This window comes from Trachypithecus francoisi, unplaced genomic scaffold (assembly GCF_009764315.1).
Source record: "Trachypithecus francoisi isolate TF-2019V2 unplaced genomic scaffold, Tfra_2.0 Lachesis_group2, whole genome shotgun sequence".
NCBI lineage: Eukaryota > Metazoa > Chordata > Mammalia > Primates > Cercopithecidae > Trachypithecus > Trachypithecus francoisi.
This window is the reverse complement of record NW_022681465.1, coordinates 106,151,597-106,170,582: the sequence shown is the minus strand read 5'-3', so window position 1 is coordinate 106,170,582 and position 18,986 is coordinate 106,151,597. Positions and strand designations below refer to the sequence as shown.

Genomic DNA, 18,986 nt, shown 5'->3' with positions numbered 1-18,986 from the left:
ATGTCAACGATTTGCTGTAAACAGTAAACAGATGTTATGAGAAAGTATAATACAATTCATTAGGAATTTATAATAACTTGCCACGCTGTAAGTTAAAGTGTATTCGATTGTACTATCTCTCCAAGTACTTTAATATTAAAAAAAGTTTAAAACAAAATAGAAAGTTGAATATGGAAAAATGTTAAATGGTTTAAACAGTATACTAGAGAATCTATTTCCTGCTACTTGGAAAAGTGATTATTGCTTCACTTACTCCCACAATTAACCTTTCATGGTCAAAATAATCTTCAAAGATACCTATCCATAAATATTTTTGAAACTATGCAAATATCCCCTTCAAAGAGACTTGCTTACTTCTTTTCTTTTCCTTCCTTTCCATCCTTTTTCCTTTCTGCCTTTCCTTCCTTTCTTGATTCCTTTTTTTTCTTTTTGTCTCTAAAATTGTTATGCTACAAAATTTTGCTGCTTTCCTATTCTAGGATATCTATGGAACATGAACACTATATACACTCATAACACATCACACACACACATTATACACATAGACATATCAATCCCCACACTTATCCCCACACATAAGCACAAAGGCCCCCAACACACATGCACAACATCTTCCACTGCACCTAGTACGTGATTTCAGATTCTGCAGCTTCAGTTTCTAGGACCTTACTGCCTGCGATAGATATAGGTTTTGTGAAACCTGAGTTCAGACTATTTAGGGAGTCTTCTTTAAAGCCAGAGTCAGAAAGCTTAAATAATTGCAGTTTTCAGATTTCACAAAATCATATAGTCATAGGAATATATTACTAGAGCCCTCTCAGTGCCTTACAAGGGGCCTGTACAAGCAAGGGCCCTGAAGCTTATGCTTCATTTACCATTAAATAGTAAATCATTCACCATTAAATTTACCATTAAATACAATTACCCACCACCCAGGTGGGTGCCACACGCACCTGGAACCACTCCACAAATTGTCCTAAGCAATTGACACAGCCTCCAACCTTCACTTTGATAAACCTGGCCTCAAAGGACTATCAGGAAATCCTCACAAAAGCAAGCAGTAGAGAATCCAAATTTATAGCAGCGGACTTTCCCTCTGCTAAAACCCAGGGACTTAAAGAACAAGTAAGAGCCAGGTTTTAGATAAGGCCTCATTGCCCAAGAGACAGACACACTACATTTCAAAACCAGTACAATGAAAATCCACATGCCTCTTTAGATTTTTAAATTTGTAAAAACAGAACCACACAGGACATCATTGGCAAGAAAACAACCCAGACTGTGTAGCAAAAAATGTTGTGCCTTTCCAGAATGTGTGAGGCCAAACTGATCCACAGGCGACAATCCAGGACCAGGTCCAAGCCTATAACCCCAACAGCTGGCTTTACCTATAACCCCGACAGCTGGCTTTACTGCCCACCCACAGACTTTGAATAGATATGCATGAAGATTCTGTGCACTGCCCTTCTTGCAAGAGGAATTAAAACGCATAGAGCCTCTTCCACTGTTTGACTCCACCTTTTAGCTTAAACACCCGGGGATTACCAACAAAGGAGCGCTCCCTTATCTCAGCCAGCACCATGATTTTTACTTTTATTATTATTTCAGATGTCCTGTGTAAACCCAAGCCATTACTGGAGTAGTCACTTGTCATATTTATGACTTCTACTCACATTGTTCACAGCATTAATGTTAACCTTGTTTTCAGACAGCTTCTCCATAAGATCCAAATTATTGCTTTTAGCAGCATTCTGAAAGCTTCTCTCATTTGGCAGTACTGAAAGAAAGCAAGGCAAGCATGAACTAAGGGAATTTAAGGAGGCCAAAGAGAAAGCATATTTCATAGGGCAAACCTTGTAACAACAGCCTTGAAACGAAACGACAGCCTTGAGTCTTTCACATTTCGCTATTTTTATTTAGGACACAGAAACTTTGCTTTAATATCTTATAAAACTGTAGTATCAAGATTCAATTTTCTCCTCATGCTGCAAGGGTTTTCACACCCTTAAAAATGTTCCTGGCCCCAAACAAAACATTATTCATGAGGACCACCCTGAAGTCAGTAATGTGGTATCTGGCTTAGAAGGTCAGAAGGCAGTAGACTTCCCAGGGGGCATTGTTTGTAAAAAACCTTGTACAAGATTAGGCAGGGAGGAGTCCAAATGCTCCTACAGCTTACAGAGATAAAACTGTTGTCTTCAGAACTCTATACAGACGCTAGGCCTGCACGAAGAAAATTTCAAAATGCAGCCCATCATATATACAGACACAAAGGTAAAGGGGATGAAAATGTTTTATTCTCATTGATATAAAAACACAGAGAAGTAGATTGACATTTACTATAAACATCATATTTCACATACATATACACATTCATATGGTAGGCTTTATTAACTGTCATAGAGAAGATTCCAGGGTTTATTGAGTATTTTTGTTATGTAGGGGAGTAGAGGGCTCTCAGAGGACAGCCCAACATGAAGGGATAAGACCAGAATTGAGGTTAAGTAGGAGTCAATAACAGACTATCTCCAAACAGAAAGGACCTGTAAGAGAGGTTTCTGTAGATATGTTGCTGAATAGTTTCCTAAGCGTTTGCTTGTTTTTAAATTATACCATCATGACATTCAATGTTCCCCAAGTTTTTGCCGAAGCAAAGACCCTTAAGGATACTGCCAAGTCCAATCAAGGACCAACCAAGGAGTATCTTCTTGGGAAATACTGTTATGGGCTGAATGTGTCTCTCCAAAATTCATATGTTGAACTACTAACCCCAAGTACCTCAGAATGTTGACTATGTTTGGAGATAGGGCCTTTAAAGAGGTAATGAAGATAAAATGAGGTCATATGAATGGGCTCCAATCTGATATGATTGGTGTCCCTAAAAGAAGAGAGATTAGGACGGACACACACACACACACACACACACACACACATACACACACGGAAAACCAGGTGAAGGCAGGGAGAAGGTGACCATCTATAAGCCAAGGAGAGAGGCCTAAGAAGAATCCAACTTTTCCAACATCTTGATGTTGCACTTGTAGCCTCCAGAGCTGTGAGAAAATAAGCATCTGTGGTATGAGCCATCCAGTCTGCTGTACTTTGTCATGGCAGCCCGAGCAGACTCATACAGATTCACATGTTCATTCTTTCTGTTACCTGGATCCTTCTCTTCCTTCCTACCCCTACTCTTGTCACCATTCTAGGTGACTTCAACCTCCTCACAGATGATTAATCCAACACCTTGGCCTCTTAGTTCCCTCTAATAATCTTCCGTAGATCTGACCTCAGTCATCAAATTTCAGAGACACATTCCTGAACTAATCATCACTCAAACTGCACTACCTCTGAAATCTTGACTTCCAGAATCCTATTCTTTGACCACAACTTCTCATCCATTCAGCTCAGCTGCTCTAGTTCTCCAAGTCCAGAAATTCTGCAACCTTATGAAGTCCTCCAGTCCACAGTTCTAACCCTTTTTCATATTCTTCATTTCTGTACCCTTACTTCCCTCCTTACCATGTTTAGATTCCATGGTGCCAGTTTGTTTTCGCTGCTGTAACAAACTACCTGACACTGAGTAATTTTTTAAAAAACAGAAATTTATTTCACACATTCAGACCATAGCATATGGTCCACCTATGAAATCACTTCTATGCAAACACCTCCCTCACCATTCTTTTCCTCCATTAGACTAGTTGGTCAGAATCCTAATTCTGAGATTAAATCCAACTGCTACTTGCTTTGTTTCTGTACCTGAACAGCTAAACGGTACTGGAGAAAAACACACAACCATGCTGTGGTAAACATTGCTAGTGTTCATCAATATCTGCTTCTTCTCTTCTACCTCGTCACATGTGTAAGCCCATATCCCAGCCTGGATACAGCTAGATGAGGTGTATCCAATGGACTAAAAGCAGAAGTGATGGCATGTCACTTTGGGGCTGAGTCAGTGAAAAGCCTGTGTCACCCTCTAGGTCTCTTTTCCCTGCCTTATCAACACTGGAAGCCATGTGTTTAAATGAAGGGGTCACAAGATGCTGGTACCTCCATCAACTTGGTATTGGGAGATAATTCTCTCTGGGTCTCCCACATTTCCGCACATCTTACAAGCAAAAGCATTGACCGGCTTTGCTCTTTACTATCTTTTCAAGGATGTTTGTATAGTGAAAAGCCTTGACAAATAGAGATAATGTCTTCCTCTGGAGCAAAGGGCAGGTTTGCTTGCAGCCTTGGAAGAAAGCAATGGTAAGGCATGCTTACTGACTCTTACAAAATATTTGGGTTCCCTAAGTGCAGGATTTTTCTGTAACACAACCCACTATGTGTGCAGGTGTCATTTGGCATCTTTATATCTCCCTGTGGGAATTGGGGCTTGGAGAACTGAAACAAATGCTAACACTCTGGCTACTGCTACTGCTGTAATGAAATCCATCATCTCTGATCCAAAGTGTCTTCTGCTAGCATCTCTATCACCTAGTAAGCTAACTTGTGAGATTACAAGTAGGGTAAAATCTCACCCCTTTATGATCCTTGACACCTGGGTTCCTGAGAGACCCTCGCCAACCTATTTTGGACATGCTACACGAGCAAGAAATAGATTTTTCTTTTAAAGATGGGGTCTTGTTACGTTTTCCAGGCTGGTCTTGAACTCCTGTCCTCAAGTGATCCTCTCACCTGGGCCTCCCAAAATGCTGGGATTATAGGTGTGAGCCACCACACCCAGCCAGAAATAGATTGTTTTTATGTCCAGTCACTCAGACATAGGAGTCATTTATTGCTGCAGGAAAAGCTTACTTTGTCCTGATTGATACACATGCTAACAGGTCTCTTAAATTCTTCCCCACTAATCTCAGCACGACTAGCTAGCCTCTACATTTCCCTAGTCTTCCCTTCTTCAATATGTCATATCCTTTCCTTTCTCCTCAAATATCTGAATTTACTAATCTACCTAATTTACTTCCTCTCACTACCATCACCTAATTCTCAGTCAATACCGTTGCCTCATAGTGCAAACAGAAGTAGTAGGACACGAATTCCCACATCTTCCCACCTAGGTGAGTCTACCAACCTACTTTCATTTATATATACAGGATGAAGCATCCCTGTACCTAGGAAAGGCCAACCTCTACACCTGGGCTCTGGATCCCATCCCCCTTTTATCTTTTCAAGTGTTTCATATGTCAGTCTCTTGGAAATTATGTCTTCTTTCCTCTAGATCACTTAATCTCTCTCCAGTGGATCACTTCCTTCAAAAAATACGGAGATGCCATAATACCCTAAGTGTAAAAAACCCTCCTTTGACCCTAGCTTCCTTTCCAACTGCTGCTGCATTTCAACTTTCCATTATCCCAAACTTAAGTATTCTATAATTGCTGTCTCCATTTCTTCATTTCAGTCTTGTCTCAACCCATGCTAATCAGACATCTTTCCCACCCCTCTACTGAAACTGCTCTTGTTGAGGTCACTCCGTCTTGCCAAAACCCAGTCATCATACCTCTGTCATGTGCACTGAGCTCTTGGCAACTGTGACACAGAGGAACACACACCCCTTGTAACATGTTCTTCTCTAGAGGTCTGGTAAGCCAACTTGCTTTCTAGTCTTTTCTACCGGCTCTTTTTCCTTTGCTTGATCTCCAACTATTGGAATGCCCCAGGGTTTATATAAAACAAATAACCTGTTGATGTAGGCATGATTCCTCCATCTTACAGATGAGGAAACTGAGATCTTCAAAAGTTATACCACTTGTTCATGCTTTATAAGTGATAGAATTGTCCTAGGCAGCCTGACTCCAACCACATCACCCTGTCTCATGGCCTTCACTGCACTTACCTTAAATTATCTTATTCATTTATTTGCTTACTTATTTTATTGTCTATCACCCCTCCACCACAACAGAATGTTCCACCAGAACAAGGGTTGTCTTGTTCTCTCCATCCCTACATCTAGAACATGCCTAGAAAATAGTTAAGCCCTTGAAAATATTTCCAGAATGACTGAATGAACACTATATTGAGGAACTGGTGTACAGCTTCCAAGTCTAATTTAGGAAATAAGGCCGTCCCAGCCAGTAGGCTTGGATGGTGTGCCCCGTTAAGAGACTTGAGTACTGGGAAGGCTGAGGTGGGAGGATCACCTGAGCCTGAGGAGGTCTGTGATTGCACTACTCATTCCAGCCTGTGCAACAGAGCAAGAAGACCCTGCTTGCGGGGGGCCGGGGTCGGAGGCGGGTGGGGAGTGGAGAGTGCCGGGGAGAGACTTGAATCGCTTTCAGCTTTTGAACTGCTTAACAGCTGCCTTAGTTTATACTACACATTATTCCCAAGGCATAGATGATCCACTCCATGCTTTAAAAACTTAAGTGCAGAAAGGTAAGTGATTTATTTAAAGTCAGACAATAAATCGGCGCATGAGTCACGATATAGGAGATAAGAAGAGCACATGAAACTCTTATTTGCAAAAGGACTTAATCATTATTTTTAAAAGCCTCCTCCTTAATTCGTAAGAATAATACTGTCCTTCCACCCACACAGTACATGGTGGGGGTGGATTCTAAAGCTGAAAACCAGCCAACAGGGGGTGCAGCGGTGGAGGCTGGGACTCGGGGTCCCAGGGCGGAGTCGCCGCGCCAGTTTCACTCCCGCAGCTTCCGGAGGCGCTGCACTGGGTACCTTTTTAAGTCCCTTCGACCCAGCCCGCCCCGCAACCTGATTTTCTGAGACCTCGTCCCGGGACTCACGGAGCTCGTGTCCGGCAACTGCCGTGTCCTCCTCTCCAAGCCCCTCCCGCTTCGGGATCCGGGACAGGGCCCTCCAAGGCAGGGCGTCCGCGCCCCTCAGGTCCTCCCTGAGACCCTTGGCGGCAGCAGCCGCCGCGAGCTGCAGCCCCCCTACCGTGGCCCCGTGGCCCCGGGCACGCCCGGCGAGGTCCATGGTCGCCTCCGCGGACCCGGAGCGCAGGGCCAGACCCAGACCTAGACCCAGACAGGCCCGGGCGCGAGGTTGGACGCTGGCAGGTCAGCCCGGCCGGAGCGCAGAGTCCGCTCTCTGTTGTGGCGGTTCGCTGGGAAACAAGCCCCTGGTTCCAGCCCTGCCCTGACTTGGGCCGGCCTGGGAGAATCCGCCCTCAGGTGTGGCATGCACTGTGCTTAAGGTTTGGTTCTCCGGGAAATAAAACATCCTGCGAAATCTACAAGCCCCAGTGAATTCCCACTTCTACTCTACCACTTCTTTGTACAATTTTAAGAAATGTCAAGGTTGAATTTATAACCAACACTATAGGAACTTCAATATTAAATGATTTCTAAATGGGCTTCCAACATTTTCTTTTGAATAAAGTAAGACTTGATTTCTCATTTGAAGATCACGCAATTATAATCTCTCCTGGCGGATTCTTTTGAAAAGTGAAATAATACAGAAGCAAGTCAAATTCTGACCCCCCAAATAAACTTCAAATAAGAAAGGTAATCAGGTTTTCATTTATTTTTTATTTTTCTTACAAATTTACAAAAGATGTATCATTTTAATGTAAATTATGTAATATCAATGTTCATTTCAAACTTGTCAGCTTTTCCCTTCAAATTATTGTGCACCCAATTTGAGGCATGGAATTCAAAACAATGTTTCCTTATCAATGAAAACAAATGACAACATTTTTATCAGAACACCACCCGTAACCTCAAACTTTCCTTTTTTAAAAAAGGGAAATGGGCCTCATGTTTGTAATAGGGATATGATAAAAACAACAGCAGATAAGTTGAATTGAGTATTATGCAGATATATCAGACAATGTACTAATATGGAAAGTATAATATGTAAATGGAAAAACAGGGCACAAATTATATGTGTATGTAGCATGTTTACAAGTAAAATTCTAAAAATCAGAAGAAAATACCCACACAAAAGAAGGAATAATAGTGAAAACAGCAGCAGATCAGTGGAAAGCATACAGTCAAGTACAGAAAGATCTCCCAGTCTGGGCAACAAAGTGAGAACCCCTCTCTACAAAGTTAACCAGGCATGGTGATGCGTGCCTGTAGTCCCAGCTACTTGGGAGGCTGAGGTGGGAGGATGGCCTGGGAGGCAGAGGTTGCAATGAGCCAAGATTGTGCCACTGTGTGCCAGTCTGGGTGATAGAGCCAGACCCTATCTCAAAAAATAAATGAAGAAGAAGAAGAAAAGAAGAAGAAGAAGAAGAAGAAGAAGAAGATCTGAATTGTGTTATCCAACTTTGAAACTGCTTTCAAATTCTAAACCAAGAAATTTACTTTTTAAAAAATCCTCTTATCGATGACCAGAGAAAATGCATCATCATTTTATGCTATATAGCCTTATAATAGTATGTGGTACTTATCTTACTCTACCAGATGAGACAAAAACTCCAAAGCAGTGCATTAGGTGAAACTCAGCCACAGCTGGACTTTACTTCCCTGAGAGCTTGGGCTAAATGAGAAGCTATGAAGTATACTGTGGGAGGTATTTTCTTTTTCACTCTGTTTCAAATATCAGGTTACTTCTCAAGCAGAATATTAATTCTAAGTGTGCTAATACATAAAAGCTTGCCCACATGATCTGGCACTACTCATCTCTCTGATCTTGGGCCCTACAATTCTTCTCCATTCTTCATCCAGTGTTTCCTGGTGGAGAGCCATCCAGCTTTTATTTCCTCCCTTTGCCTAGAACCTCTCTCCCCCACCTCCACTTCCGAATTTTTTAAATAGTTTTGATCCTTTGTATCAGTAAGGTTTCAGGTTAAATGTCACTTCCTCATAGGAGCCTTCTCGGATCATCTTATTCTAAAAGTGTCCCCTACCTTCATGTTCCATTCTCTTATGCTGTTGTCACTTTCCTTTGTAGCACTTACCACTGAAATGTCTGTATTTGTTTAGTGTCTGTTTCCACAACCAGAAAGTAAACTTCATGAATACAGTGATTTTTAAAAGTTTGTTGGGCCAGGCGTGGTGGCCCATGCCTATAATCCCAGCAATTTGAGAGGCTGAAGTGGAGGACGGCTTGAGGCCAGGAGTTTGAGGCCAACCTGGGCAACTTAGTGAGACTCCAGTCTCCACAAAAAATTTAAAAATTAGCTGGTGGTGGTGGTGCACACCTGTAGTCTTAGCTACTTGGGAAGCTGAGATGGGAGTATGGCCTGAGCCAAGGAGGTCAAGGCTGCAAGCAAGCTGTTATCAGGTAACTGTATTCCAACATGACAGAGCAAGACTCTGTCTCAAAAAAAAAAAAAAAAGAAAAAAGTTTCCTACTGCATCTCCAACGGCTACCCAACCTGCAATAAGTATTTGTCAAATAAATATGGAATGCAATTTAGCCATGTGAGCAGTAACTTGTCTTTGAGTCCTGAAAGCTTTAGTTTTTTCCCTAAAGGAAGGTCTAGACTAAAAAAATATGTTCAATTCTGAAGTAAACCTTTAAAACCAGATCCTGTTCAAGGATTCCATATTTTTAAAAACATCTTCCTAGATTTCTCTTTGCCCTCCTCTACCAGATGATTTCTCCCTAGACTCCCACTTTGTATATTCACCTATTATAGCCCTTCCTACATTGAATAGAAACTGTCCCTGGAGTGGCTGTCCATTTTTTGAGGACAAACATGTCTTAATAATCTTTATGTCCTTTGTCCGCTAGGATTCAGCTATAATTAATAGGAAAACCCAAGTAACTATGGCTTAGTTTTTTTATTTGCTTCTTGTGCAAGTCTCAAAGTGTGCAGGCCAGTGCTGATATGTCTGTTTTACAACGCCCCCAGGAATCAGCCTCTGCAGCCCGCTACTCCACCATCCTCATGTGCAGCCCTTATGTTTAGGTGTAAACGGCAGCATCTGCTTCCAGGCAGCAGGATGGAACAGAGAAATAGAAAGAAGAGGCAAAGAGAATGCTACAGCTGCAAGAAGGGAAGTTTCCCAAAAGCAACCACACATAGTACTTCCTTTTTTTTTTTTTTTTTTTGAGACAAGGTCTCGTCTCGCTTTGTCACCCAGGTTGGAGTGCAGTGGTGCAATCTCAGCTCACTGCAACCTCCGCCTCCTGGGTTCAAGCGATTCTTTTGCCTCAGCCTCCTGAGTAGCTGGGATCACAAGCGTGCCACCATGCCCGGCTACTTTATGTATTTTTAGTAGAGACGGGGTTTCACCATCTTGGCCAGGCTGGTCTGGAACTTCTGACCTCAGGTGTTCCACGTGCCTCAGCCTCCCAAAGTGCTGAGATTACAGGTGTGAGACACTGCACCCAGCCAGTACTTCCTTTTATATCCCATTAGTCAAAACTCAGTCACATGGCTACCCCTAGCTGGGAGGGTGTGAGCTGCAAGGATGGGAGATATATTGTTGTCATCAATTCTGTAACACCTATTTTTCACACTATCACATATTTTTAATTGAGATACTAAATTGTCCGCCTGAATTGAAGTTGAGTTCTTCCAGAGAGGATTTGCATATGCCTCTGCCAGTCACTAGGGACAATACTAACCTCACTTTAATTACATTTTCTGCTTGAGCTCTTCAGGATGATATCATTTGTGTGAATTCAGATTACAAACCTACATGTGTACTGGTTTGTGATTCAAATTCTCACTGGCAGTCCCTCCTTCCAACCAGTGCCAAGGTTGAGCAGGCAAGTTGCTTTGCTCCCTCTTTCTTCATGGAGGATTTCTCCTTTATCCTTGCTCTGAAGGTATAAACCTTGGTGTCCCATATTTATGCACTGGTAACCTATTAGACTCCCTATCTTAGGTATTATTTCTTAGTAGTTTATAAAGAATTGATGAAATATAGTAGTCTATTCTGGGTGATCACGTGCCAAGCTAAAATTCTAATAATATGGCAGAAAAGTAGAATGTTGAAGGACAACCAGGATCTCTGCCCAGAATTGCTAGCAAAACCCAAAAAACCTTGGCATATCTCACACTTGTGGATGGTTTCAGAGATCACATTTGATGTTTAGCATATTCTAAGAGGAAAAAACTTTTGAGCCTTCATAAAAGAGAACTAGATTTTATCCTAGAACTGACTCAACCTTTATTTTTCCTTTTTGTCTCTAATTTAGGGAATCTCTCTCTCTCACTCTCTCCACAGACACCCAAGAACATGAGTGATATTAGGAAAGTATTGTATATAAAAATGCACAAGATGATCTAGAGCAGGGAAAGCAACTGGTGAAAGCTAAGCAATGAGTTAGACGGCCAGATATTAGACAACTGATAAGAACCTGATAAAAGACATGGAAAGAAGTGTTTTCAAAGAGGCCCAACAAGAGTAGACGGAACTCAATGATAGGTATGTGGCTGGCAGAGGTAGTGTGTGTATGTGTGTGTGTGTGTGTGTGTGTACAGGAAAGAGTCCTCTACACTTTAGAGACAGGTTAGAAGGGTTAGTACCATTTGTGTCTGAATTATCTTTAATTTCCCTGAGCATTCTGTAGACAGCAGCAGTTACAAAGTAACACTATTACAATTGCCTCATACTAGTAAGGGGAACAGTTCAATATTATGATTTGCTTAATAAATGGAATCATGTTTCCAATAGTCACCATAATGTCATTGGAGTTTTTCTTAACAACCTAATTCAGTTATGTATTACAAAGCAAAAGCCATTAGTCCTTAATTATACAATGAAAAAACAGTTTTTTCTCCAGGGAAATAAACATCACCTCTCTGTGAAGTTTACTAAAATCCTGCCAACACAAAGTGTGTTCAAATATATCACTGCTTTTCAAAACGGAACATTACGTCAAAGAAAATTCAGTACCAGGGCCAGGCATGGTGGCTCAGAGCTTTGGGAGGCTGAGGAAGGAGGACTGCTTGAAGCCAGGAGTTCAAGACCAATCTAGGCCACAAAGCAAGATCCTATCTCAACAAAAATTACAAAAACTTAGCTGGGCATCATGGCACCAGCCTGTAGTCCTAGCTACTTGGGAAGCTGAGATGAGAGGATCTTCAGCCCGAGAGTTCCAGGCTGCAGTGAGTTATGATCACGACACTGCATTCCAGCCTGGGTGAAGGTGAGACCTTGTCTCTAAAAACAACAGTTCAGCATCAGGTACACCAGGTATGATTTTTTAAATGAAATATTTCCTCAAAAAACAGTTTTATTAGCCCCAGGTTAATAGTCATATTTTAAGTCTTCTTGCAAATACTTTCAAGCCACTCCAAAAGGACACAGTATAATAATAAAACATGTATAAAGCAAGCCATTATCTAATAAAGGGAAATAAATACAATTGTCTCCTTCTGGAATGCCCACTCTTTAGGACCTAGTGTGAGTGCAGCCACTTAGCCACCATTCTGTCTTCCCAGAGAAAAACAATAAGATAGTAGTAAACACTCTTGGACACATACTATTTATTCATTTACATGTCAACAAATGACTCTCCGTATCTACTGTGTGCCAGGCCATACACTTCATACTTGGAATTCAGAGATAAGTGAAAGCCCAGGATCTCTTGGGGCCTACAATATGGCAGGGAGAAACCAACATCGGGGGCCATGCAAAGAATGTTTCAGGATCTTTGTAGAGAAACAGGAGCACAAAATAGTGACTGATCAGTTTTTCCAGAGGGCAAGGAACCATTTTCTGAAGGTGGCCCCTGAGCTGAGTTGAAAGACAAGTGACTATGTAGGTGGGAGATAGAAAAGGGGCATTCAGGAAGCATATTCTGGACAGAGGGAACAATGGAGCACAGATGGCAGAAAGGAGAAACAGCTTGGTCTGTTCAGGAAACCCTGAATGCCAAGCCAGTGTTTAGAGTGCATCATGGACAGTGATACATAGGAGCTAGCTTGTACTGGCTTGCAAGAGCTGTTAAAGTTTCAGGAATTTTGTGAACTGGTTGACACCATATAACTTGAAATCTGTCATGGTGGGAGTATTTACACCACAGAAATAATCATACACTAAAAATCACTCCCTTTTCCTACTCATTCCACTGCTAATCTTGGAGACAGTTGAGAGCTTTTGAAAATTGCTTTGTTTTTTTGACATGAGTGTGCTATTATGGGAACGCTGTTTATGGCTAATCTGTAAAAAAATGCGTGAGATGGTTTAGAGCAAGGAAAACTGACACATCAGTTGGAAAGTCAGAGTTTAGACAACTGATAAGGGTTTGACAAAAGAGATGGAAAGAAATGGGTATTTTCAAGAGGCCCCACAAGAGTAGACAGAATTCAGTAACAGATACAGGGTTGGCAGAGGTAGCAGTGGATACAGGGGGGATGAGTTAAAAGGTAAGGAGTAGTAAATAAACACATTTGTTAATGAGGGCAGAAAAAATATCTCCTATTAATTGCTACATCTCTCTTGCCTTTAACTTACAGCCTTCTTACATAAATGCCTATAACCACTGTCTACATTTTCTTAGCACAAAGTTCCTTCTTAAATTCTGTTATATGGCTTCCATTACCCACGGTGATGCTGAAACTTCTTACTCTAGAAGGTCACTTCTTCAGTGGGGACATTGACCTTGCGGATACCACAATTCCCATGCTAACTTTAAAATAAAGCACTTCTGGTGGAGTGAATTAAATTTATAAATACTTCTTATAATGTTACTTTTCCTACTATCACATAAGATCGAGGAAAGGTGTATAGCTCTATATTACAGGGACAATGTAAAGACTGATATTAAAAGAGACCTTTGAATTACATTGAAGAGAGGATTATACACATGCAAAGAAATTATGTCATTTGTTGTTTTATACTCTAATACGCATATATTCCAAACGCATAGCCCATCCTCCTTGAGACCTCCTAAACATGTTATGAATTTGAAGCGTCTCTGCATTATTCAAGTGAGGCAGGAAAAAGTTACTCTAAGTGATCTTTCTTTTTTATATTTTATTTGAATACAATTCTAATAATTCGACAGTAAAGGGTTAACCCAGCAGCCTCAGGTTACTCAAGCCCTGCACTTTTCAAAGAGAGGTGTCTTCAGGTACTGGCCCTTCCTTAGCTCCTGGGAAATGACCTGAGCCCTTGGAATTTCCAGTTTGATAATAGTGTTCTAGTATGCCTGAGGCCTTGGGCTGCATTTTGTTAGTTTGATGAGATAGTTTATGCTAACAGTATGACTCATGGTGAATGTCTGTTTTTGAATGGCTGAAGCCCTGGGCCATGAGGGTCATGAGACTTAATCGGTAAGGTCAGTCACATGTGTGATGCATGTCTGTGTGACTGACTTCCAGTAAAAACCTTGGACACCAAGGATTGGTTGAGCTTCCCTGGTTGGCAATATTTTACACATGATGTCACACATTTCTGGGAGAATGAAGCATGTCCCCATGTGACTCAACGAGGAAGAGGCACCAGGAAACTTGTGACTGAACTGATAAAGAAATAGGGTACTGCAAATAACAAAGCCTAATATAACGAATTGACTTAGGGTTGGAGAGAAGACTTCAGGGAGTCGGGACACAAATATCACAGACTGGAAAACTGGTGACTTGTTTGGTGGTGTATTAGGGTTCTCTAGAGGGGCAGAACTAATAGGACAGATGTATATATGAAGGGGAGTTTCTTAGGAAAATTGACTCACACAGTCACAAGGTGAAGTCCCATACAGGCTGTCTGCAAGCTGAGGAGCCAGGAAGCCAGTCTGAGTTCCAAAACTTCAAAAGTAGAGAAGCAGACAGTGCAGCCCTTCAGTCTGTGGCTGAAGGCCTGATAGTCCCTGGCAAATCACTGGTGTAAGTCCAAGAGTCCAAAAGCTGAAGAACTTGGAGTCTGATGTTCCAAGGCAGAAAACATGCAGCACAGGAGAAAGATGGAGGCCAGAAGACTTAGCCAGTGTAGTCCTTCCACGTTCCTCTGCCTGCTTTTATCCTAGGTATGCTGGCAGCTGATTAGATGAGTGCCCAACCAGACTGAGGGTGGATCTGCCTCTTGAGCCCACCGACTCAAATGTTAATCTTCTTTGGCAATACCCTCACAGACACACCCAGGAACAATATTTTGCATCATTTAATCCAATCAAGTTGACAATATTAACCATCACAAGCGGTAACAAAATATTTGGTCAAACTGTCTACAGCTGTCTTTGGAAAGAAGACCAAATGCTGATTGAGGCGATAGCCTTAGAGGAAATGCTAGAGAAAAACTAAAAATTTGGCATGGGATGGCTCTTTCTTGCTGTGTTCAGCAAGGTCCTAGAAGAAAGAAATATATTTTTTTCTCGACTGAAACTAGCTTGCAGAGATGGAGGAAAATATCTTGTTAACGAAAGCAGTTTTTGCCATTTTTTTCTTTTTATTATAAAGGTCATATATGAATAAGAATACATAAAATATATATGTATAAAGTGTATTTTAAAAGTGAACATCCATGCAATCACCAGCCAAGACAATAGAACACTGCCAGCATCCCAAAAGCGCCAGGTGCCACTTCCCAATCACACTGCCTTACCTCTCCACAGAGGAAATCATTATTCTGGTTCTGGGGACAGCAAAACACTTGCTTTTCTTTAGTTTTATCTCATATATATAAATATATACCCTTAAAACAATATAGTTGTTCAGTTTTTACTGTTTTAAACTTTATACAAATGGAATCATGTTGATGGCATCCCTCTGTGATTTGCTTCTTTTGCTCTATGCTATGTCTGTGATATTCATCTATGTTGTGATTAGCTATTTCCTTCATTTTCACCATTGTGTAGAATTCTATTGTTTCAACACAAATGCCATGGTAGAATTTAACCATTCTACCACTGCTGAATATTTGGTTCATTTCTAACTTTTGGATATTGCGGTGCTGCTATGAACACTAAAAAATTTGTTTCTAGGCCACCTTCCTGACAGGGCAGAACTTTCTTGTACATGCTTTCTAGGATACATGTTCAGTAGTTTTCCCAAGGCATTGTATTAGTTAGGGTCCTGACAGGGAAAAAAATAACTGTAATGAAAGATAACCTGCAAAGATGTACACTTCAGAGTGCAATTGCTGGGTTTTGAGCACGTTTATCTTTAAATTTACTGAAGGACAAATTTTTCCACAGGGATTGTTTTCAATGTAAGAGCTGACATCATCACCAAAACTTAGTATCATTAGATCATTTCATTTTTGTAAATAAGGTAGAGATGTAATGATATCTCCTTGTAGTTTTATTTTTCACTTCCCAAGTATTAATATGGCTGGGAATATTTTCATGTTTCTTGGTCATCTGGATTTCCTTTCATGTGAAATGCCATATAAAGTCTTTTGTCCAAATTTCTATTGACTTTTTCTTACTGATTCACAGGGATCATTTATATATTCTGGACACTAGTTTTTCACCAGTTATATATATTGCAAATATGGTGGTTCTTTATATTAGGTTTATATTAGGTTCACTAAGTAGGTAAGATTATGCATGCTTATTACCAGTCCTTGTAGTTTTGCTGTATTTTCTTCAAATGCCCCATATCAAAATTATAATAAAAAGAAAATGGGTTGGATATAATAGACAAAACAGGTAGTAAAGAATGTGAAGAAAATTCTGGGCAGAGAAAATAAAAATGAAGGCATAAGAGGGAGGAAGATTGGAAAAGTAAGAAAACCATCCCTATTAGATCTATAAAAGTTTTAAATTTTATTTCAAATATTATTAAACATTACTAAATGATTAACATTCAACTAAATAAATCCTTAAATGAAAATAATTTAGCATTTAATCTAAATTGAAGATAATAAAAATAAACTTAAGGCAAGACAGAAAATAATTCAATATGGTATTATTTACCTTTCAGTATATTAAATATTTCATTGAACTTAAATTTGTACAGAATTTACATAAGTAAATCACATGCTCAAGAACCATAACACTACAACTTTATATTTGCCACAGTGTATAATAACATCAGTCATGGGATTGGATTGGCATGCTAACAGGCATTAAGCCTAATTTAAACAATCTAGTAATTAAAAGTCCAGTTACCACTTTGCCAAAGTCTGTGAGTTCTTAATTAAGCTATTCCTAAAATATTATAATATATATAATATATATTTAGATCATAAGCTAAAATATGAAAAGCAAGAGGAGAGAAAACAAAAATATAAGAGAACAAATGATTTAGCTCCTTAAAGAAGTAACAGAAAATGGTTCCAACTTCATGTCACAATTAAATAGTAATAATAACTATTATTATATTATTGAGACAGGGTCTCGCTCTTCATCCAGGCTGGAGTGTAGTGGCAAGATCTTGGCTGACTGCAGCCTCGACCTCCCAGGTTCAAGAGGTTCTCCTGCCTCAGCCATCTGAGTAGCTGGGATTACAGGCATGTGCCACCAAGCCTGGCTAATTTTTTTTTTTTTGTTTTCGTTTTAGTAGAGATAGGGTCTTATCATGTTGCCCAGGCTGGTCTCAAACTCCTGACCTCAAGTGATCTGCCCACCTCAGCCTCCCAAAGTGCTGCCCTTACAGGTATGAGCCATTGTGCCTGGCCTAAATAAATATTTTTTTGAGAAGAACTCATTGATAGCACAAAAGTATTTGGAGAAACTACTTAAGCTAACTACTATTAAGCTCTCTTCTTTCACAAATATTAATAAAAATGTTGATAGAAATGTAACTAAGATATGTAATGTGTTTTAATACACATTAATCTTTTGAATTACACATTTTCTCTTGAAGATTATTAAAAAATGACTGTACAATTCTTTATAGATTTGTGGAAAGTACCAACATAATTGACAAGAAATGAAATACTGCCATTTAAAAGTCCTGTATTAAAATAAAGCTACTTTGAATCATCTTAGACTAAATATTTTAAAAAGTGATTCAAGTGCTTATTCATAAGATAACGGAATTCTAAATAAGAAAAGCCAGATTAAAAATTATATTTTAGGCAAAAACCATTTTAATGCAGATAATACTGTGATATTTATTTTCCTGAAGAAAACCACTTGTACTAGTTATGTTAATACTCTTCACAGAACTTAAGATAAATTTTAATTATGAATGCTCATGAAGTATTTAGATACTAGGATCAATGCCAACAAAGTAGTTAAGTGCTGAAAAATTCTTATGATAATATAGGTTTGTGTGAATCTTTGAGAGCCCTTACAAATGTTTTTATATTCAGTATAAAAATAATAAAAAAAACCTTCTTATCTCATTCCTAATTTCCCTTTTAAAAATTATCTCATAACAGCATTACTTTCCAATTGATGTATAATGGAAGTAAAATTCTCATGATTATAAAAAAGATATACAGAATCAGTATATAAATATCTTAGAAAAGTAAACATCATCTGAGGAAGGATTATTGCACTTGCCTTCACTAAATAAATCTGCAAACTTAAAATCAGAAAGAACAAATTCATTGATTATAAAATAACAAGTTTCAATTTAAAATTAATGATAAAATGTTCAATGTTTACTTAAAAAATATATCAAGGGTATGTTTGGGATTGTTTGGTTTTATTTTCTTTGATGAGTACTTTGTCATCAATCCTGGCCTAGAATTAAAAGGAACACACAATTAAAATGCAGGAAGAGATTCTAGAAAATAATTCATTTCTAATATTGATTACTTAATAATTTCTAAAATGATTGAATTTTCATATTGTAGCCAGCTTTATTAAAGCTCAAATTAGCCATACCTTTTTGTTTTTGTTACAGCCTTCTGTACTCCACTTGAGCTACCTTTAGAGGAAAGAAAAGTCAAGAAATTCCATAATGAATAATATGAAATAATTAAAAAGTTGTACAAAAATTTAAAAAGTTAAAACTTACTGATTAAATATAATAACTTCCTTGGTACTATATAGTTCATATGGAAACACACCAAAAACAATAATTTCTTTGTAATTTACTAATTTTATTAGCATTACACTTAATTTTATTGGTGAAATTTGGGTAGAGTCAGCACTACCAAAAAATAAGTTAAAGAGGCTTTCTGGTTATGCAGTTATAGTTAATTTACCACTGTGTCTTCGCAGATATTCTCTGAAGGAATTTCTTTTTTGATTAGATCACTCAGCTCCTTAAACTTTTGAGTTCA

The 18,986-nt window shown here is 39.4% G+C and overlaps 2 protein-coding genes across 5 annotated transcripts in view; both read right to left on the bottom strand.

Moving 5' to 3' along the window:
* ANKDD1B (ankyrin repeat and death domain containing 1B) overlaps positions 1–7,179 on the bottom strand; it is a 54,655-nt gene extending 47,476 nt beyond the window's left edge. For both annotated transcript variants that reach the window (XM_033179899.1, XM_033179900.1), the window contains exons 1-2: positions 6,741–7,179; positions 1,674–1,777 (exon numbers count right to left, since the gene is read on the bottom strand). In XM_033179899.1, coding sequence (XP_033035790.1) covers positions 1,674–1,777; positions 6,741–6,933 — 297 coding nt within the window. In that variant the 5' untranslated portion in view covers positions 6,934–7,179. The remainder of the gene's footprint in view (positions 1–1,673; positions 1,778–6,740) is intronic.
* Positions 7,180–13,829: 6,650 nt separating this feature from the next.
* POLK (DNA polymerase kappa) overlaps positions 13,830–18,986 on the bottom strand; it is a 98,348-nt gene continuing 93,191 nt past the window's right edge. For all 3 annotated transcript variants that reach the window (XM_033179890.1, XM_033179891.1, XM_033179892.1), the window contains 2 exons: positions 18,586–18,628; positions 13,830–18,441 (listed from right to left, as the gene is read on the bottom strand). In XM_033179890.1, coding sequence (XP_033035781.1) covers positions 18,360–18,441; positions 18,586–18,628 — 125 coding nt within the window. In that variant the 3' untranslated portion in view covers positions 13,830–18,359. The remainder of the gene's footprint in view (positions 18,442–18,585; positions 18,629–18,986) is intronic.